Raw genomic sequence first — 27,420 nt, forward strand, 5'->3', positions numbered from 1 at the left:
GGGGGGGGGGGGGGGGGGGGGGGGGGGCAAGAATGACAGTCTTCGGGGTATGTGACTAGCCAGAACCTCAAATGGGGAAGAGAACTGATGCCTTTGCCTTTGTTTCCCTAACGGTAGCACAGTGGTCAGCTCTGTTGCTTCACAGCACCAGGGTCCCAGGTTCGATTTCAGGCTTGGGTCACTGTGCGGAGTCTGCATGTTCTCCCCGTGTCTGCATGGGTCTCCTCCAGGCACTCCGGTTTCCTCTCACAAGTCCCGAAAGCCGTGCTGTTAGGTAATTTGGACATTCTGAATTCTTCCTATGTGTACCCGAACAGGCACCGGAGTGTGGCAACTCCACAACTGGTAGACGTGATACTGGAATCAGAACCATTTCTAAGGCCAACATGAAGCATAGATGTGGAGTTATTAGCTGATTTACAATTTTGTGTTAAAATCGCTGAAGCAATTGATGAGTGTTTGGAATGTAATAAGAATGGGGAAGTTAGACATTCTGGCCTTTGCTTCCCTGGTAGCCCGGAGATGGATACTATTAGCTTGGAGGGACTCAAAGCCCCCGAAGTCAGAGACCTGGCTATCGGACATGGCTAGCTTTCTCTGTCTGGAGAAAATCAAGTTCGCCTTGAGAGGGTCACTGTTAGAGTTCACGCGGAGGTGGCAGCCGTTCGTCGACTTCCTTACGGAAAATTAATCGTCAGCAGAAGGGGGGGGGTTTAGTTTAGCTTAGAGTAGGGGGTTAATAAAGGTGGGACCTGTAAGGAAGGTTTTGCACTATGTTTATAGTTTCATGTATATTGTTTATTGTGTTGTTGTTATAATACCATAAAATACCTCAATAAAATGTTTATTAAAAAAAAAGAATGGGGAAGTTATTGACTTCGGTACTGTGGGAGGCTTTGAAAGCAGTAGTATGAGAAGTGATTTCATTTCACGCAATGAAAAATACGGAAACGAGAGAGGAACGTCAATATTTGATAAATAAAATTCTGGAAATAGATGGTAAGTACTCACGAGACCCTACCCTAGAGATTTTGGCTATCAGAAAGAAATTATAAATGCAATTTAACTTACTTTCCACTGATAATGCTACCCAGCAATTACAATGCTCTAGAGGAATGATTTACAAATATGAAAAAAAGGCTAACCACGTTTTGGCAGGTTAATTGAGGCAACAAGCTACCTCTCGTGAGATAATACAAATTCAAGGATCAGAGGGTTAATTAATATCGACACCTGAAAAAAATCAATGAAGCATTTGAATTTTTTTAATAAGAAACTAGTTCAGAACCACTGGCTGATGATTCAGATATGCAGAGTGTTTTGAAGAATTGAAATTTCCTAAGGTAAAGGAAGAAGATCGGGGTGAGATGGAGATACCTTTGGGAATGAATGAGGACAAAACAACAATAGGACGAATGCAGACAGGTAAAGCTCTGGGACCAGATGGATTCCCGATAAGAAATTTGCTGACAGATTAGTTCCATTATTGATTGAGATGTTTAAGATTCTGTTGTACATAGAAATCTTACTGAGACAATGATGCAGGCATCCATCTCACTCTTACTTAAGAGAAAGATCCGATAAAGTATGGATCATATTGCCCTATACCATTATTAACTGTAGATAACAAAATTTTGGCAAAGGTGCTTGCACTTAATTTAGAGGAATGTCTTCCACAAATTATTGGAAGAGACCGGATGGGTTTTATAAAGGGTAGGTACTTCCATCTAATATAAGACGACTATTAAATGTGATTTTGTCATCAAGAAAAGGAAAAGGAGATTATTGTTATGTTGGATGCTGAAAAGGCCTTTGATAGAATTGAATGAGAATATTTATTTTCAGCATTGAAAAGATTTGGGACAGGACCTAAATTTACAGGGTAGATTCAGCTATTATATATGTCAACTAAAGCTAGCGTTTGTACAAATAATATAAATTCAAAATATTTTCCATTGCAAAAAGGAACCTGACAGGAGTGCCCCCCCTCTTATTTGCATTGGCAATTGAGCTACCGGCCATCGCTTTACGATCATCAGATACGGCAGCATGGTAGCCTTGTGGATAGCACAATTGCTTCACAGCTCCAGGTTCCCAGGTTCGATTCCAGCTTGGGTCACTGTCTGTGTGGAGTCTGCACATCCGCCCCGTGTGTGCGTGGGTTTACTCCGGGTGCTCCGGTTTCCTCCCACAGTCCAAAGATGTGCGGGTTAGGTGGATTGGCCATGATAAATTGCCCTTAGTGTCTAAAATTGCCCTTAGTGTTGGGTGGGGTTACTGGATTATGGGGATAAGGTGGAGGTATTGACCTTGGATAGGATGCTCTTTCCAAGAGCCAGTGCAGACTCGATGGGCCGAATGGCCTCTTTCTGCGCTACAAATTCTATGATAACTATGATGATAAATGGAAAGGAATAATGAAAGTAGGGGTGAAACATGAAGAATCCCTGTACCCTGATGATCTTCTTTCATATATAATAGACCCAATCCCTATAATAAATAATATCATGACCCTGTTAAAACAATTTGGGGCTTTTTCAGGATACAAATTAAATTGGGAGAAGAGCGAATATTTCACAGCTACCCAACCATTGATTGGAGTCAACTCAGATGTGTTGCCATTTCATCTAATGATCTCCCATTTTCGATACTTAGGGATTCAAATAACCCAGGGTTGGAATCAACTTCGAAAATTAAATTACACAAGTCTTGTGCACATAGGGTTAAAACAGATTTGCGGAGATGGAATAACCTCCCTCTATCCTTTGCAGAGTACAATCAATGAAAATGAATGTCCTACCACGTTTTCTTTTTTTTTTGTTTCAATCCCTACCGATATTTTCACCAAAATCCATTTTTCAGGAAATAGAGAAACATTTCAACCTTCATTTGGGCGGGTAAAATAGACAGAATCCAGAAGGCGGTTCTTCAGAAACATCAACAATCAGGAGGCCTAGCTTTACCAAATTTTTTATTCTATTATTGGGCAGCAAATACTGAAAAGATACTGGGATGGTATGGAAATTCAGAAGAGATATGGGCGTTAGCAATGGCTACATTATCCTTTTTTCCTGGTAAATATTCTAGAAATCCAATAGAAACCTCTATTTAAAAATATGGAGACAATTCTGCCATCGCTTTAAACTGGATGCAGTATCAAATCTGATGCCGATTTGTGCAAACCATATGTTTTAATTTTTAAAAAATTAATTTAGAGTACTCAGAGGGCAATTTAGCATGGCAAATCCACCTACCCTGCACATCTTTGGGTTATGGGGGGTGAAACCCACGCAGACATGGGGAGAATGTGCAAAATCCACAAGGACAGTGACCTGGGGCTGGGATTGAACCCCGGTTCTCTGCACCGTGCCACCATACCATATGTTTGAATTGAGGAAATTTAATAGTAAATTCCAGATCGGGAAGGTGAAACGGATAGTCATTATGAAAGGTTTATTTGTGAAAGACCGATTTACAAACTTTTAAGAATTCATGACTAAATTTGACATTTCAGGGACTGATAAATTTATATATTTGCAAATATATAATTTTGCAAGAAAGATTTTTCCAACTTTTCCAGAGCTACCGCCTTACTTATTATGAGAGAAAATTATATAATTAACTGGGAAGGAGGAGGGAAAAACATTGTGACTTTATAACAGACTTAGAGCAGAGGAAGCTACATCTTTAGTTGGGATTAAAACCGAATGTTAAGAACTGGGATTTGACCTTGAAGATGTAAAATTCTACAAAGAATAAACGCAATATTATCATGTGCTAGATTAGGATTAATTCAATTGAAGGTTGCACATAGAGCCCAGTTAACAAAATCATAGATGAGTAGGATGTTTATAGCAGTAAAAGATGAGTGAGAACGGTATAGGATTAGCCCGGCCAATCATGTGCATATGTTTTAGTCTTGTCCTAAACTCATCGATTTTTGGGTCTCCTTCTTCAGCACCATGTCGGCCATTCTACAAATATAATTGGATCCCTATCTAGTAGTAGCCATATTTGGAATATTGCATTTATCAAACCTACAGACAGGGATGGGGCTGATGTTCTCGCCTTTGCTTCATTAATTGCTTGTAGGATGATACTAATGAGATGGAGATCTTCTTCTCCACCAAGTGCCTCATTATGGCTTGAATATATTATGGAATTTTTATATCTCGAAAAAAATCAAGTACACCTTGAAGGGCTCAATTGATGGATTCCACTGGGGATGGTGAGTGTTTATTTTATACTTTAAAGAGTTGATCATCATTATTTGTTAAAGGAATGGAGAGAGCGAAAAGGGATAAGTTAATTATTTCTTTATTATTACTATTGAAATAGAATTCATTGCTTTGTCTGTAATTATGTATATATTTTTATAAATTTAATAAAAATATATATTAAAAAAATAGAAATAACAACTCTTTCTCCTGACAAGAATGCTAACCGACCTGCTGAGTGTTTTAAACAATTGAGCTTTATTTTTCAGACTTGTTGCATCTAGATTGTTTTTTTTTTGTTCAAATTGAATTTTGTGCTATGACCACAAGAATAAGTTAAACGTAAAAAAGCTGCTCAGTCCGGTGTATCCTTCTATGGTCTGTCAACACAATGATCTTCTGCTTGGTTGGTACAAAATAACTCTTGTATGCGGAGGACAAGGAACAAATAAAGATGACCTCAAAATCAGGAGTGATCAATGTAGGCTTACCAAATATTGCTGTGTCTCGTCTGTTCTGCTACCACCATGCTCCCATAGACGTCACCCACAAGCTCAGGTGAAATCCAACGCAGAGGAATGTATTGACCATCGTTACTTACAATATAATCCTCCTAGTTTTAGATTTTAAAAAAAGGATAATTAAGTGGAGATTTAAAAGAGGTTCTCAAAATCATAAAGCGTTTTGATAAGAGTAAACATGGAGAAGTTGTTTCCAATGCTAGAGTGAACAGAGACCAGAGAACATAGATTTAAGATAATTGATAAAGAACCAAAGGCAACATGAGGGGAAAAAATAATTATGCAACTAGTCATGAAGAACTGGAATGCACAGCCTAAAACGGTGGTGAAAGTATATTCAATAGCAAATTTTAACTGGAAATTGAAATACACTTGAAGGAAGAACAATTTTCAGGACTGTAGAGAAGGAGCAGGGAAGTGAGACCAATTGGAAAGTCACTTGCAAAAAATGCATATTAGGGTTCACTGAAAAAGAAAATTTTGGACCTAACACAATTAACACAAAAAGATTTATAACCTAATTTTTACTGGAGAACCATTTCCAATATTTCAATTCCATTAACATACAGGCCAGCTGCTGTAGGGTATGAAAGACAGTTGCAAAGTTGCATTTAATTCCAGCCTATAGTTAAAAATATGGTAGTGGGAATGATGTATTGGCATCCCCAGTCTGGGACTGACTCCCCACATGGGCCATGCCAGGTATGGGGTGGTAGTTTAAGGAACTAACAACCTCAGTGGTCGTTTATTTTTTTAAAAAACTAATAACCACAAGTGACCATATTATTCAAATTCAAAGGTTTGACTTGTCACATCAGGGTTCCTTTCCTAGTAGCATCATCACAGATCTATATTCTGGAATGGTGGATTTGTTTCCACAATACTCAAATTTGGAGCAGGGTTGCAATAGAAATCAGGTGTTAAAATCAACCTAAAGTTGCAGGTGGAGGGGGGTACCCAGTGAAGGGAATTTCACTGCATTTATCTTGCAGCAAAATAATTTGCATCCCATTTCACACTGTAAGTAATCTTGTCTTGGGTAACTAACAATTGTTGTTTTGTCAAAAACAAAGGAGTGTTGCACACATAAAATCAATTTTTAATCAACAAATGCACTTTTGTAAACTGGAAAATGAGCCAGAAATGCAGGTACGCATTATGTTGTTTTCATAAAACAGAGAAGGATTTTAAATATGTATATAGTTCAGTCACTATGCACCCTGCTCCACTTGAGAGAATGATAGGAGGGGCCACAGAACAAGTTTGGTCAGTTGTTATTTACATTTTTGCTCCCCCCACAACCTATGAATCATTTTACACAGATGAGGCAGCCATTAGTGGATCACACTTAAGATCTAAAGATGTAATTGCATGCTGTAATAAATTTTACACTAAAATACTCCAACGTCGTTAAGAAATAAGCATACTTTTTGTATTTTCACGGTTTTTGTTAACATTAGCTGGGCTGCTGATTAACCTTCCAAAAACCTCATCTGCACAATAAGCAGTTTGTTCATCGCACAAAACCTTTTTTGTCGGCCGATACATGATTTTTATTTACCCTTGACTGGAAATCAAACTCAAGCTCCCTAGAGGCATCTTCGACCACACTACTAATCTAAAACCGTTTCATCAATTATAGAAACAGCATCGAGTCCAGGAGAAGTTCAATACCGATAATATTTGAGTGTCAAACACAGATATATTGAATGGAAAATGTTATATTTAACATGCAGACCAGAAAAGGTTCAGCATTCATCGTCACTGCTGTCTCTAAAGTGGAATTTGCCGTGACGAACTCCGAAAGCATATTTACCAAATCACTGAAATATAGTCAGCATTTTATTGTGTAACTTAACACCACTTGCTGATACAATTTTTAAACATTTACCCACACTCAACTTGATTTGCTGCATCAGCTATACATAAATAACGGGAGTGACTCATGCTATAAACAATACAATTTAGCCTGAAACCACAGCAAGCCTCATCACTACCAAGAGATACACATCCAGAGGAGCACTGAAATAACTAGCAAATGATCAAAAATTTAAGTAGAGAACTGCTTACCCTGTACCGGCTGAATCCTATCCCATAATCACCGATTTTTACAGTCAAGTCTGTTGTGAGAAAACAGTTCCGTAGTGCTAAGTCACTGATGAGGTGGAGATGTATCAATGCAGGAGCAATGCACAAATGGGGAAAAGAAATCAAGTAGAAGAGAAATAAATGTCAATAAGAACTGTTGAGCATATTCAATCAATAGCTTGTCAGTGTGATAATTATCCTCATAATGGAATTGGACACAAGTCCGGCTCGAGAATCCCCAATACTAGCTTTGCTTAACATTAACCAGGCTTCATTAGAAAGTATAAAATATAGGAATTTAAGATTCCCAAGAGAGTAGTGCTTAATGGGAAATGTTATTGTTGCACACAGTGCATAATATAAAATTGCAGTACCCTTTTTTACTCTGGACAGATCATTAGTTTTCTTCCCTTTCTCTAACCCCCAAAAGATCATATCTCTTAACAAGAATTTACAAACAGCTTTTCTAAAAAAAAAATCATCAAATCCCCAAGGATGCTGACTTCAGCAGACAGGATCCAGAGTAGACACCATCAATTTTCAGACCTTTTAAGCATCAGTGTAATAATCTGGCTGAGTGGCTTTCAAAGAATTAGTGAACATCTTAAAATAGCTATTATGCAGGACAAATCCATGCTATTTATTTAGTAATATCCATGCAAAGAACACAAAGTATAAAAATAACCATCTTGGCATGAATACCACCGATTAAGAATGGCAGTGATTTTTTTTTTCAGAAAGACCATTTGAAAGGTTAGTATCTCTCCAATACTTACACAGAGAAGCAAATTATTACTGCAATAGAGTGAAGTAAAATGCTTTGTTGTAGATCCAGTGGACAATTGCATACTGGCAATAATTTTGAATTGCACACGGTTCTTGATGATTAATATTTTTTTGAGACGACATGGCAAAAGAGCCCGTAGTAGCGCAGCGCATCACAAAAAACCTTCTCAAGGTTATACGCAAAATGCTCTGATAAATGCTACTGCCGGAATTACATAACCGCCTCAAAACGAACCAGAAATTGTTAATTTGACTGTTTATTCTGCCATTCAAATCAAAAACAAAATGTGTTTAGAAAGCAAGAGAAGGAACTTAAATTTCTACAGCTCCTTTCGTGTCCTCAGAACGTCCTAAAACTCACCGAGTGCAGTTAAAAGGAAGGAATTTTGACACCTGTCCTAATATCCCTCTATAAGTGGTTCAGTTTTGTTTGATAACATTCCTTGGGATGTTTTACTACATTAAAGGGGCTATATAAATGCAAGTTGTTTAATTCAATCTATAAAAGATACAATAGAGCAGCCTGAGCAGATCTGCCTCCTCATTTACTCCTTGCTTTGTGGAGATATGCTCAGCTTCTACTTGTCTCTTACATGGTCAGCCATGATTGGGAGCTCGAGGAACTAGAACACACATGCCTTTGTTAATTAATATGAGAAACGTATAGGAGAGAGCAAATAATTAAAAGTTTCTGCAATTTTCAAATAAGACGACTCAATGGGCCAAATGACCTCCTTCTGCACTGTAAATTTTACGATTCTATGAAAATATAAATTAATCTAATGGAGTAACAACTTTGATAAACGTTTGATGTATATTGAAGTACAGATCGGTTTACACTGCCATCTTGTGGCAAAAGTGAGAGTTGTATAACGAGGGAAGACTCAATTCACTCATTTTCATTACATACACACTCTAACATAGGTAGAATTGGAATTGTCAGTTTTTGCCTACAATAATCTGATTTTTAAAAAGGCTACAGTTATCTTGTAAACAAGATAATAACCTGTGAGGTCCTTTGTGCAACCAAGTAGAAAGTTCCCTGTCTTGGCAGCTTTTGTGTTGACACCCTAAATTACTATAACGGAAATGACAGGGTTGACTAGGTTGCAATCCAGTCTAAGAAGCCTTACCAAAGAATAGAACCAAGGTAGTCAAAAAATATATTAATTTAGAATAGTGCCTTGAATGCACTAAATTGTCCCAAGATGCTTCAGGGAAGAAATACCAAAATTGGATACTGGGGGTAAGGAGATATTAGATTAGGTGACCAAACGTTTGGTCAAAGATGTAGGCTAGACGGAGCATATTAAAGATTATACTGTCCAAGTGATAATTCTTTATGATGATTCTATGAATAATGTCAATTAAATATTTAATCAGAGTTGAATATGCAATGTTTACTGTCATAGTGTAAAATTGGTAACTTGAATCCCAGTATTCAGCTGTTTTAATGTGAATTTATTTAACAATGAAATCAATCCCATTCAATGAACCATACAAACATTTGGTCTCCCGTATTCTTTACACACATTCATTTAAGAGTGTCCTCAATATGTTGCAGTTCTCTTGAGGTAAATGTCAATTAAAACGGCACCATTATAACGTTGATTAAATTCTGAGTTCACTACCATATTGGTAACATTTTCAAGTATCAATATGCCTTTTTTTTTTAAAAACTGAATTACGACACTCGATTAAAGTCCTTCTAAATGTAGAGGAATTCCAAATTTTGCATTTCCAGAGGCTATTTTGCATGACTTCGACCACCAGCTTTGATGTTCCAACTGAAACAGGCAGTAGCTTTTCTGTACTCATTTAAAGACTGGATGTGTGTGTTTGGGAGATGTTATATTTTGTGACCAGTATTCAGCATCCAGCACTTCGGGCATGTAAAGGACAGACCATAAGACGAGCTATTAGGTAATTTGGACATTCTGAATTCTCCCTCTGTGTACCAGAATGTGGCGACTAGGGGCTTTTCACAGTAACTTCATTGCAGTGTTAATGCAAGCCTACTTGTGACAATAAAGATTATTATTTTTTAAATAGGCAGAGGAAATTCCTTTCACTCTTTCCCAATGCACACCCTGATCCTCACATCCAGAAGCACACATACTAGTGGAACTCCTAAATTGTGGGTGGGCTGAAACGTTTCAGTCAGCACCATCTCAACCTTCCATCACTCAGGGAGAACCACGAACTATCAAGAGGTTGGATCTCAATCTCAAGAAAGCAAGAGGTGGTAGGGCCAATGATTGGTTTATCAGGCAGCAGTGATCTCCACGCTCCATATGCTTCAGAAACATGGACAACCTACAGCAGGTACCTCAAAGCACCAGGGAAGTACCAACAGCACGATCCTCCAAATCCGACGGCAAGAAAGGTTGTCCAACAGCAATATCCAGCATTAAGGTGCTAATCACTCAAAACCAACTTCGCTGGGTGGGATGTCTTCATATACTTGGTCAGTATTACCGCAAAGCAATTGCTCTACGTGGAACTCAGTCACAGGAGGAGACTCCAGGACAGTGGAAACTCTTTAGGGATGTCCTCAAAGCATCCCTGAAGAGATCAAACATACCCACTGACGAAGAGAAGACTCTGACTTGTGACCGACCAAATGGAGAATACATCGAGACATTTTGTTAGGAATGTACAGAGGTAAAGACAAGCATCCGAGGGGGTGCACACATATCTGAACAACCCAAATACTCAATTCAGCCACTGCCCCATGTTTTGCAGAGCCAGCAGATCGTGTATTGAACTTATCAGTTATTTCAGAACCCAGCAAACCAGATTGGGAGCAAGTCATCCACGATCCCAAGGGTCAGCCTGAGAAGACCGATGAGCAATTGCAATGCTGAGATGTAGCAGCGGGATATGACTTACTTTAATTAAGTAAACATGAAATTTGGACAACAAAGCTTGCGACTGCGCATTATTCTGCTGAAGTATGCTTTTCCATGTCTTACTTTCTATCAGGAAATGATTCCCTGACAGGATTACAGATGCAATGGAAAATAAAGCTCAGGGACCAGAACTAAGTCATAAAGGCATAGGTTTTACAGCAAAGAGGCCCTTCGGCCCATTGTGTCGGCGCCATCCATCAAGCACCTATCTATTTTAATCCCATTTCCCAGCACCTGGCCCATAGTCTTGTATACGATGGTATTTCAAGTGCTCATCTAAACACTTCTTAAATGTTGTGAGCATTCCCGCCTCTACCAGCATTTTAGGCAGAGCTCTAGATTCCCACCACCCTCTGAGTGAAACAGCTTTCCCACACATCTCCTATAAATCTCCTGCCCATTACCTTAAATCTATGCCCCCTAGTTATTGAGCCGTCCATTAAGGGGAAAAGTTCCTTCCTATCCACCCAATCTATGCCCCCCAATTTTATACACCTCAAACAGGTCCCCCCTCAGCCTTCTCTCCTCCAAGGAAAACAACTCCAGCATATCCAGTCTCTTTTGATAGCTGAAACACCCAGGAAACATCCTGGTGAATCTCCTCTACAACCTTTCTAGTGCATTCACTTCCTGTAGTGCAGCAAACAAAACTAGACACAGTATTCCAGCTGTGGCCTAACCAGTGTTTCATACAGCTCCATCATAACCTCCTCTGCAGCTGAGCCACCCAGTGCCACAAATTTGGCTCTGGCTGCACTCCCCAGAAGAATCGTCACTTCCACCGTTAACTACAGAGCAGAAGGCGGCTATTCGGCCAATTGAGTCCAGACTGACCCCTGGTAAGAGCACCCTACCCATGACCCCACCCTATCCTCATAACCCAACCCAACATTTTGGACCCTAACGGGCAATTTAGCATGACCAATCCACCTAACCTGAACATCTTTGGACTATGGGAGGAAACCCATGCAGGCACGGGGAGAAAGTGAAAACTGCATACAGACAGTCACCCTAGGCCGGAACTGAACCCGGTCCCTGGAGCTGTGAGGCAGCAGTGTTACCCACTGCACCACCGTGTCAGTTCTTGATCACTCTGAGGTTTACCTGGCTACCTGCCTGCCTCCCTCCCTTCTTCTGACTGGTGGTCACTCATTTCCTCTCTGCACTTCCTTAAGCTGCGAGTTGATCACATTTAAATACCTGCTGCCCACATAACTCGCAGCCCCACGATGTACCTCAGTGCCTCCAGCCGACGCTCAAGCTCAGAAACACGGAGCTGAAGTTGGTCAAACAGGTGGCACTTCTGCACACATGGTCATCCAGACGGCAAGAAACATCTATGAATTCCCACATGCCACAGGTGGTACACAGGACTGAATTCCCCTGCCATAACTTTAGCTAAATGACTCAAATAAATATAAGGTAGAGATTTTTTTAAAGCTTAGCTTTAAAGTGGATAAAAACAACTTACTCACTACCACACTGAGTGTGTCAGGCGTGCTCTACTCTGCCCCGTATGAGTACTCCAACACCACTGCATTTTAAAACCGTAGTATTTTGACCAATGCATTGTGAGATACAAAATCACAAAATGATATTCTTCACACCCATTGTACATACAAAGCATTCATGGTAGGTTGACTTAATTGGCAGCAAAACCACATCATGACCAGAACAGCACCGGTTCCAAGGTTCACTCCAGGATTCAAGTGTGTAATCTGGCCTGATACTCCAGTGCTTGATTTTTAAGACTCTTATCCTACTTTTTCAAATCCCTCCATAGCTTTGCCCCTCTCCATCTTGGTAATCTCCTCCAACTCCACAATCTTCCTAGCTATCGGCATCTTCAACAATTGCTCCACCAATGGTGGTTTGCAGCTTCCTAGGCCCCATCTCTGGAATTTTCTTCCTACATCTCTCCGCCTATCTACCTTACATTCTTTCTTTAAGGCACTTCTTAAAACCTTACTGGGTGACCAACGTAAGGGCCCTTCCTGTAATTTTCCTTTCATTTTTGCTGTTATCATTTTGATCCATTAATGCTTAATCGACATGCATTTTTAAGTCAAGCAGTAAACAGAAAGAGGAATCTAAAAGTTACAACATAGCACACTCTGCCAACTTTACACAACTAAACTCAGACTTCGCAGGACCCAAGATGGGGTGGACTCGGTTCGATTGATTGGCTGGTGGCCAATGAATTGGCCAAAAGGCCGTATTCTGCCCTGTAACTTGTGGTGATTGCATCCTGCCTGACTAGGATGAGTTCCAGAGACCTAGACACACAGGGGAAAGGTCCTGTTGTCTCTCTCTCTCTTTCCAGAGACCGGACTGAATGCACAGTGAAACCATTAAAGGCTGCAAACAAAGACTTGGATCCAAAAGCTTACTTGGAAGGAAGACCTACTTAAAGACAGCCATCTGAAACAAAGACCCTTTTTTCCTTTTGCCTATTATTTTCATATATATATACACATATATATATATAAAATATTAGGTTGGGGACAAGTTAAAATGAGGGATTAGGAATTAAATAATAGTTAACAAGTCATATTTGCTGCCTAATTCATTATAGTTCTTGTTATAAATAAAAAGTAATTGTTTTTAAATTTACAAACCTGATGACTAATTATTGAACATCCAAGGGACAAAGACGCCCGGTATTTTTCTAACAATTATTGATTAATTCAATTGTGTTGAGACTCCAGGGTCAAGTGGGGCTGGAATTGACCACACACTATTCCACAGGGTCATACCATAATTTGGGGGCTCGGGTCCTTGATCTTTGAAATGGTAGATGGCGGAGTTTGGGTTACAGTATAAATTAAAAGACACCAGGTTTGTAGCAATATAACAGGATAGCATTGAAGGCTGCTAAGATATTTCTTCAGTTGGATGACTTTCATTTGGTTTATTTAAAAGGGTTTTGAAAACACAAGCTAGTCAAATTGGCAGGTGAATTAAAAATAGAAGTACCAGCTAAAGCTAGGAAGGTAGAGATAACTGAAGCGATTGCTGAACATACAAATCTGAAAGAGATGCCAGAAACACAACCTGGATCATGGCAGATATCAGCAGAATTAGCTAAAACTCAGTTACAAATGAAACAATTAGTGATGCAGCAAAAAGAAAAAGAAATGGAGATGGAAATTAGGAGGTTGAAATTAGAGAGAGAGGAAAAGGCAAAAGAGGGTAGGGGCAGTGCTACTAGCCCTTCAGCACTTTGAAGTAGATGTCCGGCAATAAACAAAGCTTAATTTATACAGACCATAATCTGCTTGCATTTACAGAAGAGTTTAAAATCCAGAATGCAAGATCATTCCACTGGGAGTTTATTATTATAACGGTCCAATGTTTCAATTGTGCATATCCCTGGAAAGATAATGGTGAATGCGGATGTTTTGTCACAGGTTTAAGGGCTAACTAGTTACCAATGTAGAGATTGGGAAGAGCGCTTATATAATGGGGATGGATGCATAGATAGTGTTTGTGATTTATGTCTTACATACCTCAATGAAACATCCATGCCCTAACATTTAATTCCTTTTAGGGAGGGAGGTAAGTAAGGGTCCTTCTTGTTGATTCCCTTTTTTTTCCCCTTTCTTTATTTTTGCCGTTAGCATTTTGATCCATGAATGCTCAGTAGCCATGTATCTTTAAGTCAAGCAGCCGAGAGAACGAGGAATTTAAAACGTTACAACAGAGTATACTCTGCTAGCTTTGGACAACAGAATCCGGACTTCTCGGCACCCGAGAGATGGGATGGGACTCAGTTCAATTGATTGGTTGGTGGCCAATGAATTGCCAAAAAACCCTTATTCTGCCCGGTACAGGTGATGACTGGATCCTACCTGAGTGGGCTGATTTCCAGGGACCCACGGTAAGGATAGTTGAGACTTGGACACACAGGGGAAAGGACCTGCTCTCTTATTTGCTCTCTCTTCGGTAAGACTGCATGCTGCTGTATTTCTGAAACTGTAGAAACTGTTTTTGTGTTTGTGTACGCGTTGGTGTGTCATGGTACCACAGTGGTTAGCACTGTTGCTTCACAGCACCACGGACCGGGGTTCAATTCCCGGTTTGGGTCACTGCCTGTGCTCTCTCTGTGTCTGCGTGGGTTTCCTCCGGGTACTCTGGTTTCCTGCCACAAGTCCCGAAAGTGCTTGTTAGGTGAATTGGACATTCTGAATTCTCCTTTTGTGTACCTGAACAGGCGCCGGAGTGTGGCGACTAGGGTATTTCACAGTAACTTCATTGCAGTGTTAATGTAAGCCTACTCGTGACACTAATAATAAAGAGATTATTGGGTATGTTATATATCTATATGTCAGATATAGGAATTAGATAATAGATAACCAGTTGTATTTGATGCATATTTCATAATAGTTCTTGTTATAAATAAAAAGTAATTGAGTTTAAATTTATAAACCTGGTGGCTCTATTTATTGGACAACCAAGGGCCAAAGAATCTGGGTATTTTTCCAAGAATTATTGGTTAATTCAATTATGTTGCGACTTCAGGTTAAGTGGGGCTGTGTGTCGTAACACCAAGCCTTTTTATGATCGGACCCAATATTTCACATGGCTCAGTATCATACTTCATTTTAGAATCATGCTGTGAAGTGCCTTGAGATACTTCCTTACATCAAAGGCTCAGCACTGCTGGAGGTTTTAAAGTGCACTGGTCAGATTCCACTTGCTAAAAATGATACCAAATAATAATAATAAGAATCGCTTATTGTCACAAGTAGGCTTCAATGAAGTTACTGTGAAAAGCCCCTAGTCACCACATTCCGGCGCCTGTTCGGAGGCTGGTACGGAAACTGAACCCGCGCTGCTGGCCTTGTTCTGCATTACAAGCCAACTGTTTAGCCCACTGTGCTAAACCATTAACCGAGATACCATCTATTCCACTGCTCAAACACAAGCTAAAGATCACATGGCTCTATTCAAAAAGGGAACTGGATATATTCGTGAAAGAGGAGAATGGTGGAAGGCTATGGTTAATGGGCAAGGAAGTGGGACTAATTGATTTCCTCCAGGTGCTCTGGTTTCCTACCACCATCCAAAGATGTGCAGGTTAGATGGATTGGCCATACTAAATTGCCCCTTAGTGCCCAACGGGTAGGTGGGGTTATGGGGATAGGGCGGGGGATTGGTCCTAGGTAGGGTGCTCTTTTCGAGGGCCAGTGCAGACACCATAGACCCAATGGCCTCCTTCTGCACTGTAGGGATTCTGTGATTAGCTCTTTCAAAGTTCCAGCACAGGTATGATGGATGAAATGGCCTCAACTATGCGGAACGATTCATCGAATAGCCAGTTTAATATTCCTCCTTTAATTGACACCACCAAGAACAGGTTAACTGGTCACTTATCTTGTGTAAAGTGGCTGCCATGTTTGCTGACACAACAATCACTGCATGTCAAAGTGATTTATCTGAAGTACTTTCAGATTTTGAGAGATCTGATGAAGTGCTTTACAAATGCAAGTTCTTCCTTCTATCATTTGATACAGGATGATGAGTCAAATTTCAAAATTATGAGGAGTTCAGACAAAGTATACAGAGAGAAATCGTTCCTCACAGATGTGAAGCGCCTGGTAGAAAATGAGGACACAAGGATCAAGTTTTAAGCAGAGAGTGGTTAGGATCTGGAATGTTCTGCCCAGCAGTGTCGTAGAGGCAGATACAAGCATGACTTTCAAGAAAGAATATAGGATAAGCAGCTGAAGCGAAAATAAATTGCAGGGAAAGAGAACAGAGCAGGGATGTGGGCCTAGCTGTTGCTATATACTGTTGCTTGGAGTTCAACAGGCTGAATGACCACCATCTGTGATGTGACCATTCTATGATTCTAACCAGCGAAATGAGCCATGGGTGTCCTGGAGACCAGTACCCAATAAGAACTGAATTCAGATCCATACTCGTTTCCTTCAATGTTACACATGATGTGGAGATGCCGGCGTTGGACTGGGGTGAGCACAGTAAGAAGTCTTACAACACCAGGTTAAAGTCCAACAGGTTTGTTTCAAACACGAGCTTTCGGAGTACGGCTCCGAAGAAGGAGCCGTACTCCGAAAGCTCGTGTTTGAAACAAACCTGTTGGACTTTAACCTGGTGTTGTAAGTTTTCAATGTTACAGGCAGCAGAGAAGGGACTTCATTCTTAAAAGTCTGGACCAAGCAGGTACCCATCCCGCAAATGGAGGACGGGTGGGGTTTAATATTCACCAGCATCCAGCCATCAAATTGCCATTACTTGCTTCAAATGGTGATATTTAAATAAAAATACAGCCTTCAAATAAATTATGCAAATCATATAAACAAACTTTGAGGCAAACTGGATGCCTTGTGTATGTAGTTCTATAAATATGTTAAATAGATACATTAAATAGATGCTTACATAATGCTGAATTTTATGCATTTGTAAATGTAATACTTAGTCATCTACACATTAATAGTAAACTGACAATTAGGGCTTAAATTACAGTGAAACTACTTAACCATCTGGACTGAGAGGCCAGGAAATGGGCGTGAATCTTATTCAAGGAGAATAACCTTTTTCTACATTTCCTATATCATTTGGAATAAAACAGTACAATCTCTAAAACAGCTAAACCAAGGGAGAAGAGCAAAAACTTCTAGCTGCTTTGATTCACCACCAGCAACAAAATCACTGATGCTGGAGCTTTTCCACATACTCAGACAGCAGCAGGATATTGTTGCCAGAAATGAACACTTCTTCTGACAACCCAGTAGGTCCAACATCCAGGAGGAGACTGGCTTTCCGCTGCAGGTTTCAGGAACAGATGGCAAAGTAATCAACGCTGTGACAAGTGGGTGGATGGGTGGGGGAGCAGTAAGTAGCTGTGCAGTCAGGGAGAGGGTTGGATAGTTGCAGCATGATACATTAGAACCTTGCAGACAAGCTTAATTTGTGCAGTTTATAAAACAAGAATCCCAACTCATCCAGGCAACTTTTACTTGCTAAAATAAGAGAATACATCATTTACAACGGGTTAATTCACACAAAAACTTAAGCTGCAATAAAGATGGTTTACCAATGCCTTCAAAAATACAAAAACAATCTTTGGAGAGAAAAAGGTCTGCAACAGACTGAAGAAAGCTGCAATTGAGCCACCATTGACAGTGCAAATACATAAAACTGGATCAACTGGTAGTGGCATTATGCTTTGGAGAGATCTATGCCAATCTAAAAAGTCTGCACCCTAATAAATCATTTGTAAACTAACCCGTTGCATTAAACTGTGTGCTCATCATATTTTGGCAGTCGGGCCAGGGAATCAGAACATTTATGCGAGTTGTGTAATTTAATCGGCTGTGCCTTATTCCAATTATGTTGAATACACGAGGTTAGCTGAAGAGCAAATACTTAATCTCCATGCTGTAATATTTGTCGATGTAAGTTTTGGCAGACAAGAATTTACAACAGATTTTTTTTTAAATCAGTGGTTCACACCTCTTGCCCTTGTTTAGTACCAATGACACAGATCAACACCTAGGTTGACAACATAATTACCCATGGAAAGTACAGTTTTAAACTATTAAACACACAGACATTTTTAGTGCACTATTTAAGTGGCTAGTTCTCCATCCTATAGGGGAAAAAACACTTAATTAGGGAACATTTTTCAATATACAGTTTTCTTGGGTAGAACCTTTTTTCTTGGTTCCCAAATCAAACTACAGATAAAAGTCTACACAAAAGAACAGTGAGCTGTTTGCTTGCATGTGTGATTACCTATTCAGCATGTATTCTGAACAAGGACTTTAAATAAACCATCACAATTTTCAATTAGTCTTCACAAATTTTGTTCCTCACCTTCATACTGTACCTCCACCTCTCCCCTCTCCCCATCTCTTCTCCCCCCCCCCCCCCCCCAACCAAAAATAAATTTAAAAGAACTTTTAACTCAAATAAGATAAATCAAGTTAGCCACATCTAAAAGGCAGACCGTGGGCATTTAATACTGTAACCTGCCAAATTACCCACTAGTTACACTAGAGTCTTAGAATACATTACTAAGCTGGGTTGTCAAACTAATCATTCTTAAATCGAGGTCCCTCTTAGTGCATTATCTACAAACCCAGTTTGACATCAATTAACAGACTTAAAGTTACTCAACTTGACTTTTACTTTTAAAAAAATCCTTGATGCTAAGGCAAGAGGAAGATTCCAGTCGTTATACATGGATTTGTAGACAAATGAAGAAAGCACAACATATTGAACCGAGTGGCATGTTGCTTTTCTACCATGGTTTCTGATCAATTTCAAGACAGACCCCCATTTCTGAAGATGTTTTGTTTGATAATTGTTCAACATTGCCTCAAACTGTACTTTTTTTAAACGAGGAAGTCATTATTTTGAGGAATCATCTCAAAAGAATACCGTGATGTGACGTTTAATAAAAAAAAGCATACCTGTGTACAAAACTGTGCTTGTGCAGGTGAGCGAGTCCAGCAGTAATCTCACATGCCATCCTCTGAAGCAGTTCTGAACCATGGGGGTTTTGCTCCTGCTGTTGGCTATGCAGGTAGCCTTTTATGTCACCCTGTGAATGCGAGGAATAAAGTATCATTAATTGTCTATGTTACTTGAGCTATCTGCTGTTAACAACACTCACAAATCTGTTTGACTCTCTCTCAATGGTAGGCAGGGTAAATTGACATATCATGTATTTATTGAAATAGTGCTGCAAATTAAAAGCATGCATTTATATTTTTAAAATTACTAAATGGATCAAAATACTGGTATTCCATGCCAGATAAAATAGCAAGGCAGGAGAAAATGTGCACATCAGGGTGTCAGATGGCTATGGAAAAGTGTGATCAGGGAATGAAGTGACCATTCTGTCAATTGGAATGTTCCAGTTTTGAGCATCATGTGATTAAAACAAATATTTTAATCAAACACCTAAGTAATACTCCAGAAATGCAAAAATATCAGAGTACCCACCATTGGAGGTAACAGCTCCAAAAGAAAGACAACACATCCAATGCAAAGTGAATACCTCTCTTATACATCTAGCACACACTGTCCCATTTGTTAATTACCTCTTGTGTTGCAATGTCAAGCCTGGGTACTGCTTTTAGCCAAGGCTTGTATACTTACCTTCCAACACCAGGTGACACTACAGCACATCATGATTTGTTTTTCAGGTGGCTTTACAGCTCTAAGTTATGTTTAAACATACTGCTTCCATCTGCATGGGCTGCTTTCCTCCATAATTTTCTCCTCTCCCCAGGCTTCTGCCTTTCTGCTGCAATACTTGCCCATCCTGTTACCACCCATCCTCACTGCCTTCACCATTCTTCTCTCCGTCCCTCCGCTATCTGGATTGACAGTTTTCCAACTAAACCCTGGGAAATCTGCAATTTTGTTTTTAAAGCGTTTATTAATAACAGCGGAAAGGTGATTAGCAGGAAAGAGCTGCCAGGATGAGGGACAATTGGAGTCACCTTATTCACAGGGTTGTACCCATGATACTCTGAAATGAACCATGAAAAGGCCCAGGATAAAAGCAAATTACTGTGGATGCTGGAATCTGAAACGAAAGGGAAAATGCTGGAAAATCTCAGCAAGTCTGGCAGCATCTGTAGGGAGAGAAAAGAGCTAACGTTTCTAGTCCGATGGCTCTTTTACACAAAGAGTCATTTAGTAGGTTTGTAAAATAAACTACCTGCATTTAGAGTGCCTTTTATTGATAATTGTATATTAAATGTATAAAGTCGGTGAACATTAACTAGGCATTCACTTGTACTCCTATAAATAGGAACACACTGAAAATGTGACTGTTGAGTTAGGGGGTGTAGGTTTGTAATCCGTGTCCTTGTAAATAAGAGTTCAAGTGTATCAAGATTATGCTCCAGTTCTATCCTTCACCAATAGGCTAATAGTCACCAAATGACTTTAGGAGTCAAATCACTGCATCAAAAATATTGAAGAAAACAGAATACCAGATTAATAATAATAACTGTCACTCTGGTGAGACGTAAAGTAACAATGAGTTTGAATCCATTTAATCCTTAACAAAATATATCTGTGACAAAAAGTCTTTAAAAGGTCTAACATATTGCTAACTACAGATCCAAAGAAACCCTTCACTGTATCCTCGTCCCATCTCTAACATCCTCCAGCCCTACAAACCCTTTATGATGTGCATGCTCTTTCAATTCTGTTTTTTAAAATATTTTTATTCTGCACCTTTTTCACATTTTCTCACAAATTTACATCCAACAATAAACAATAATCAGTAACGAATGCAATGTCAATCCCCATATCAATAACAACGATCCCATCCTCCCACTAAACATTAGTCCGCATGTTAACATAAACAAATGACAAAAAGGAATCAGAAATCATCCATAGTCACCATTAACACATACAGTCCCCTTCCCCCAACCCTCCCAGCAATCCCCCCCTAATGTTGATGTAATTACATAGAACATAGAACATAGAACAGTACAGCACAGAACAGGCCCTTCGGCCCTCGATGTTGTGCCGAGCCATGATCACCCTACTCAAACCCACGTATCCACCCTATACCCGTAACCCAACAACCCACCCCTTAACCTTACTTTTTAGGACACTACGGGCAATTTAGCATGGCCAATCCACCTAACCCGCACATCTTTAGACTGTGGGAGGAAACCGGAGCACCCGGAGGAAACCCACGCACACAGGGGGAGGACGTGCAGACTCCACACAGACAGTGACCCAGCCGGGAATCGAACCTGGGACCCTGGAGCTGTGAAGCATTGATGCTAACCACCATGCTACCCTGCTGCCCGTAATTAAATTCTCAAAAGTGCATAACGAATATGGGCAGCACTGTGGCAGAGTGGTTAGCATTGCTGCCTACGGCGCTGAGGACCCGGGTTCGAATCCCGGCCCTAGGTCACTGTCCATGTGGAGCTTGCACATTCTCCCAGTGTCTGCGTGGGTTTCGCCCCCACAACCCAAAAGATGTGCAGGGTAGGTGGATTGGCCACACTAAATTGCCCCTTAATTGGAAAAAATAATTGGGTACTCTTTTAAAAAAAAAAAATTTTTTAAGTGCATAATGAATAACGCCCATGAATTGTAAAACCCCTCCATCCTTCCCCTCAGTTCAAATATGACCTTCTCAAGCGTCAAGAATTCCAGCAGGTCCCCCCGCCACGATAGGGCACAGGGTTGATCTCCACCCTAACAGGATCCACCTTCGGGTGATCAACGAGGCGAAGGCTGCAACATTTGCCTCTGCACCTGTTTCCAACCCCGGCTGGTCCGATACCCCGAAAATGGCCTCCCGAGGGCCCGGGTCCAGTTTCATGTGCACCACTTTAAAGACTACCCTAAAAACCTCCTTCCAGTAATCCTCCAGCTTTGGACAGGGCCAACCCCCCCCCCCCCCCGCAATGTTCGCCAACTCATCCTCACACTTGGTGCTCTATACGCCACCTTTAGCTGCATCAGCCCCAACCTCGCATACGAGATGGAGGTGTTCACTCTCCGGGGCACCTCACACCAGAACCCCTCCTCCATACCCTCTCCCAACTCTCCCTGCCACTCTGCCTTGATCCCTTCTAGCGGCGCCTTCTCCTCTTCCAAAATTGCCCCGTAAACCTCAGATACTACCCCCTTCTCCAGTCTCCGTCGTCAACACCTCCTCCAGCAATGTGGAAGCCGGGTCTACTGGGACGCACTGTATCTCCTTTCTGGCAAAGGCTCGAACCTGCATGTTTCTAAATATATCCCCCTGCTCCAGCCCATACTTCGCTTCCAGCTCCTTTAATCCTACAAACCAACCCCCAAGAAACAAATCTTTTAGTGTCCTAATTCCTTTCTCCTTCCATCTCCGAAAACTTCCATCCCACTTCCCTGGTTCAAATTTATGGTTCCCCCGAATCAGCATTTCCCTTGACCCTGCCCCCAACCCAAAGTGCTGGCGAAACAGCCTCCAAATCTCAACAAAGCTATTACTACCGGACACCCTGAGTATCTCCCCGGGGCCATAGGGAGCACGCTGTTGCTAGCGCCTTCGATCCAGATCCCCTACACAAACTCTCCTCTATTCTGACCCATTGGGAGTCAACCCCTCTGACCCAGCTCCATATCTTCTACACATTTGCCGCCCAGTAATAATACACCAGGTTTGGAAGACCCAAACCCCCTGCCTGCCTTCCTCTCTGTCGTAGCACCTTTCTAATTCTGGCCACCTTCCCTCCCCATATGAACGAAGTAATCATCCCTTCAATCTCTCCAAAAAATGCCTTTGGCAGGAAAATCGGTAGGCATTGAAAAATAAACAGGAATCGCGGCAGCACATTCATTTTAACCGCCTGTACCCGACCTGCCAGTGACAGAGGGAGACCATTCCACCTTGCCAGATCAGCTTTCACTCTCCCCATCAAACTAGAAATGTTGTATCTACGGAGCCCCCTCCCCCAATCCCAAGCAACCTGCACCCCCAGGTATCTAAAGTGAGTCCCAGCCCTACGGAATGGCAGCCCCCACCCCTGCCCTCATTCCTGGCTGAGACACCACCAAATATTCACTTATCTAGATTTAATTTGCACTCTGGTCTAGATTTAATTTGATGCACTTCCAATTCTGGCCTCTTACGCATTCCCAATTTTATCTCCACCATTAAAAGCTGTGCATTCAGATAAAGAGTTTAAATCTAACTAAGTTTTTTGTGCTCAAACTGGTAAAACCACTTGGTGTCCTGTTTTATTCTTTTAGGAGGTGTTACTGTCGCAGTAACCTTTATTGTCCATCTTTAACTGTCAGAGAGGATGGAGGTGAGCTGCCTTCTTGAACCTCTACAGTCCATCTGGTGAACATACACCCACAGTGTTGTTAGGGAGGGTGCTCTAAGTTTTTTGATCCAGTGACAGTGAAGGAATAGCAATATGGTTCCAAGCCAGGAATGCAAGCTTCTTATGAATGTGGAGAAGGCATTTGATAGAGTAGACTGGAGGTATTTGTTAAAGGTTTTGGGGAGGTCCAGGTTTGAGCCCATGTTTATCTCCTGAATGAGGTGTTTATAAGCATTAGGACGAATTTGATTAGCTTGGGAGATTTCCGGCTATACAGGGGTACGAGGCAAGGGTGTCCATTGTCCCCCCTTTTTTTTGCATTGGCTATCAAGCTCTTGACTATTGCACAGAGGAGCGATCGGATATTGTTGGGGAGGCTAGGAGCATAAAGGCTTGTTGTATACAGATGACCTGTTGCTGTATATTTCCAATCCGTTGTAAAGTATATGAGTTGGGTTACGGGCATATTGAAGAAATTTGGCACTTTTTCAGACTATAAATTGAATGTGACCAAAAGTGATGCGTTCCCGGTGAATGTCCTGGGGAGAGGGGCAGGTTTGAGTGCCCTACCATTTAAGCTGGCCAGGAGTAGGTTCAGGTATTTAGGTGGTTCATCACTGGGCCACGATGTATCAATGGAATCTGGCTGGCTTGCTGGAGGGAGAAAGGGAATCTGAAGAGCTGGGATGCCCTCCCATTTTCATTACCTGGGCAGGTGCAGACAATCAAGATGAAAGACCCGCCAAGATTTGCTCATGTTTTAGTCCCTCCTGATGTTCCTGTCAAAGGAGTACTTTGGTAAGGTGGAAGGTTAATTGCGGCCTTAATGTGGGCAGGCAATACGTTGCGGATTTGATGGGTGTTTTTACAAAGGAGGGGGCGGGGGGAGCTTGCGCTCCTGAACCTGTCGTGGGCAGTGACTAGACAGAGTGGGTGCAGATGGAGGAGGTGTTATGTGTGTGGGGGTAACTTTGAGGACTTTGGTTGCGCACTATTTCCATTTGCCCTGGGGAAGTATACGGTGATTCCAGTGGCTTCGTCCATAAAGGTTTGGAACCAGCTGACGTGGCATTTTGGCATCATGGATATATTAGTGCTGGCCCTTATTTGTGGGAATCACCAGTTTGCCCCAGCAGAGATAGATGCAGCACATAGACGGTGGCACAGGGAAGAGGTGGAATGGGTGAGGGACTTGTTCGTAGAAGAAATATTTGCAAGCTTGGGAGAGTTGCAGGATAATTATGAGTTGCAGGGGAGGTGGGGGAGAAAGAGTTCAGATATATACAGTTAAAGGATTTTGAAAATTGTGGGAGAGGAGATGTCACCGGGCCCTCTGGTGATGATTTTTGGGCTATTGCAACTGTCGGAGTGATGTAGTGGCTTTTGCCATTCTAATCGCCTGGCAGCAAATTCTACTGGCGTGGAGGTCGATGGATCCGTGTCAACCTGGTTTGGGGGGGGGGGGGGCAGAATTCACTGAGCTGGATAAAATTAAGTTCAGCCTTTGGGGCTCGGAGTGTTCTAGGTGAGCTGGAGATTGTTCTTGCCCCCTGTTTGAGGACCTGTGTGTGCCAGCTGAGGGTCAGGGTGAGGGGGGTGGTGTGGAGAAGGACAGAAGAATCAAATTATGGGGATTGTATTATGTTTTTCATTGATGTGTTCACGTTCATGCAATGTTCCCTCATCTAATCTGCACAGATGCGCAGTGATGCAGCAATCTGGAACGTATCGTACAGACAACAAAAAAGCATACACAACCTTTTAAGATGCTCGTATACAGCCTCACAGTAATTTTAAAGGGACCACGCAGTGCAATAAATCAGGCTGCACACAACAAATAAAAATTAGAGGGAATATCAGAGACACTTGTTAAGAAACTTTTACTAGTGCACTGGATGTTCAATACCCCAGTGCCTTATCAAAAATCTAAATCACAGGCAAGTCATTTTTTAAAAAAAGGAATGGGAACAGGTTACAACTCTGTACTTGCAGAGCAATCTTCCACTTTTCACACATGTAGTTCATATCAGAAGATATCTACTCAACAGCTGAGTTAGTTTGATGATTCCTTTAGATGTGCTCAACCTGTGCTGACAAATGGTAATTAAATCACATATGCACAGAGACTGATATGTCAGCATTGAAAAGCACACTTTTTTTATAAACATTTTCATTCCTCAACTCCAATTTCCTGTAACCAGCTATAGGGGGGAGGCAATATCCACTGTATTTATACGCAGGCCTACATTTAATACATAAAGTAGCCTGATAGATATTTGCTTTCACACCTCTAATGTTCAAATGTATTTATACTTCTGAAGTATTGCACTGGCTGTAAATCAGGACACCTCCTGAGGCTGAGTGAGACACCATAGAAATGCAAGTTTGTTCTATATTTCTTTGTATACGTGCACATTACAGCAACAAAATTAACATCCAAACTATTACCAATTCTTAGCTGAACAAGAAACTTTCACTAAATGTGTATCATTTCATCATACAATACTTTACAAGAATTTAATATCATTGAACACTATCACCATTATGGGACTGCAATTTGAATGGGAAGACCAATAGCACTAAGAACCCATTGCAAAGCTAGTTATAGCATCAGGTTATACATTTAAAAGATGCTGTGCGTTGCAGTTAACATTGTACATTAAGTTGCTCTAAACTTGCTAATCAATGGATGTTCCAGCACTGCAGCTCTCAGGATACATTTCCAGTGCTCATTTTATAAGTGGGCACCCTAAAGGCTGGTTCCCTACCTGGCTAACCCAATGTATCCCTGACTCAAAATCCATCATCCTGGCCGAAGTGTGTTCTCAAGATTAAACATTGTTGTTTGTTCCATGCGGTAGAATTTCTTCAGAAAACGACAATGCTCCTGCTACCATTCCTGAGGCTTGCTCAATAGAGTACTGAAAATGGTCAACCACAACAACGTATTCCTTTTATTGAATGAGCAGGAATTTAGAGTACTGGATGAGCAGAAAATTCCTCCAGTTAAATATTGGGAAAACTGATACCACTCTTTTCTGTTCCCACTCCAAACTTTGTTCCCCACCTGCCAACTCCACCCCCCTTCCTGGTAACAATCTGTGATTAAGCCACTCTGTTCACGACCTTGGTGTCACACATTCCTCATATTCTTCATATGCGCACCATCACCTAGACTGCCTATTTCTACCTCCCGTCTCGGCTCACCTGCTGCTGAACCCCTTACCCGTGACTTTTTTTCCTCCAGAATCAACTATTCCAACGCATTCCTGGCTGTTCACCCATGTTCTAACTTCTCCTAATTTGAAGTCATTCAAAACTCTGCTGCCTGCGTCTTAACTCACAGCAAATCCTGTTCCCAATTACCTTTTTTACCGACCTGCATTCACTCCCAGTTAAACAACTTGTTGGTTTTAAAATTCTCATGCTTGTTTTCAAATCGCTCCAAGTGGCCTTGCCCCTCCCCATTTGTGTAATCTCCTCCAACCCCACGAGATCTCTGCACTCCTCTGATTCTGGCATCTTGTGCATTCTGAATTAAAATTGCTCCACCATTGGTGGCTGTGCCTTCTAGGCCACAAGCTCTGGAATTCCTTCCCTCCACCCCTGTACCTTGTTTTCCTCCTTTTAAGACGCTATTAAAGGAATATACCTTTGGTCAAGCTTTTGGTTATCTAACCTGATAATTCCTTATGCGGCTTGAAGTCTTATTTTATTTTAGAGTGCTCCTGTGAAGAACCTCAGGATATTTCATTACATTAAAGGTGCTTTATAAATAAGTTGTTGAAGTTGACCATTCAGAGTAGTACTGGGAGCATTGTCATTTTCTAAAGAAACCCTATCTACCACGTGGAACAAACAACAATAAACAACACTTTGGCCAGGATGATAGATTTTGAGTCCGGGCACATTGGGTGGGCCGGGTAGAGAACCAGTCTTTAGGATGCCTTCTTACTATGTAAACTGAGCGGATTGTTTCAATCTTTGTGACAACAAAGTCCACAAGGTCTTCACACTAATTGGGAGTTGAAGGTGGACGAGACTGGAACAGGGTTTAAGACAGGTGGGCAGC

At 41.2% G+C, this 27,420-nt stretch overlaps 1 protein-coding gene across 1 annotated transcript in view; it reads right to left on the bottom strand.

Moving 5' to 3' along the window:
* Positions 1-27,420, bottom strand: part of lmtk2 (lemur tyrosine kinase 2) — a 167,281-nt gene that overhangs the window by 32,101 nt on the left and 107,760 nt on the right. The window contains exons 7-9 of the mRNA XM_038820432.1: positions 18,966-19,096; positions 6,809-6,893; positions 4,709-4,830 (exon numbers count right to left, since the gene is read on the bottom strand). Coding sequence (XP_038676360.1) covers positions 4,709-4,830; positions 6,809-6,893; positions 18,966-19,096 — 338 coding nt within the window. The remainder of the gene's footprint in view (positions 1-4,708; positions 4,831-6,808; positions 6,894-18,965; positions 19,097-27,420) is intronic.

Source organism: Scyliorhinus canicula, chromosome 15 (assembly GCF_902713615.1).
Source record: "Scyliorhinus canicula chromosome 15, sScyCan1.1, whole genome shotgun sequence".
Taxonomy (NCBI): domain Eukaryota; kingdom Metazoa; phylum Chordata; class Chondrichthyes; order Carcharhiniformes; family Scyliorhinidae; genus Scyliorhinus; species Scyliorhinus canicula.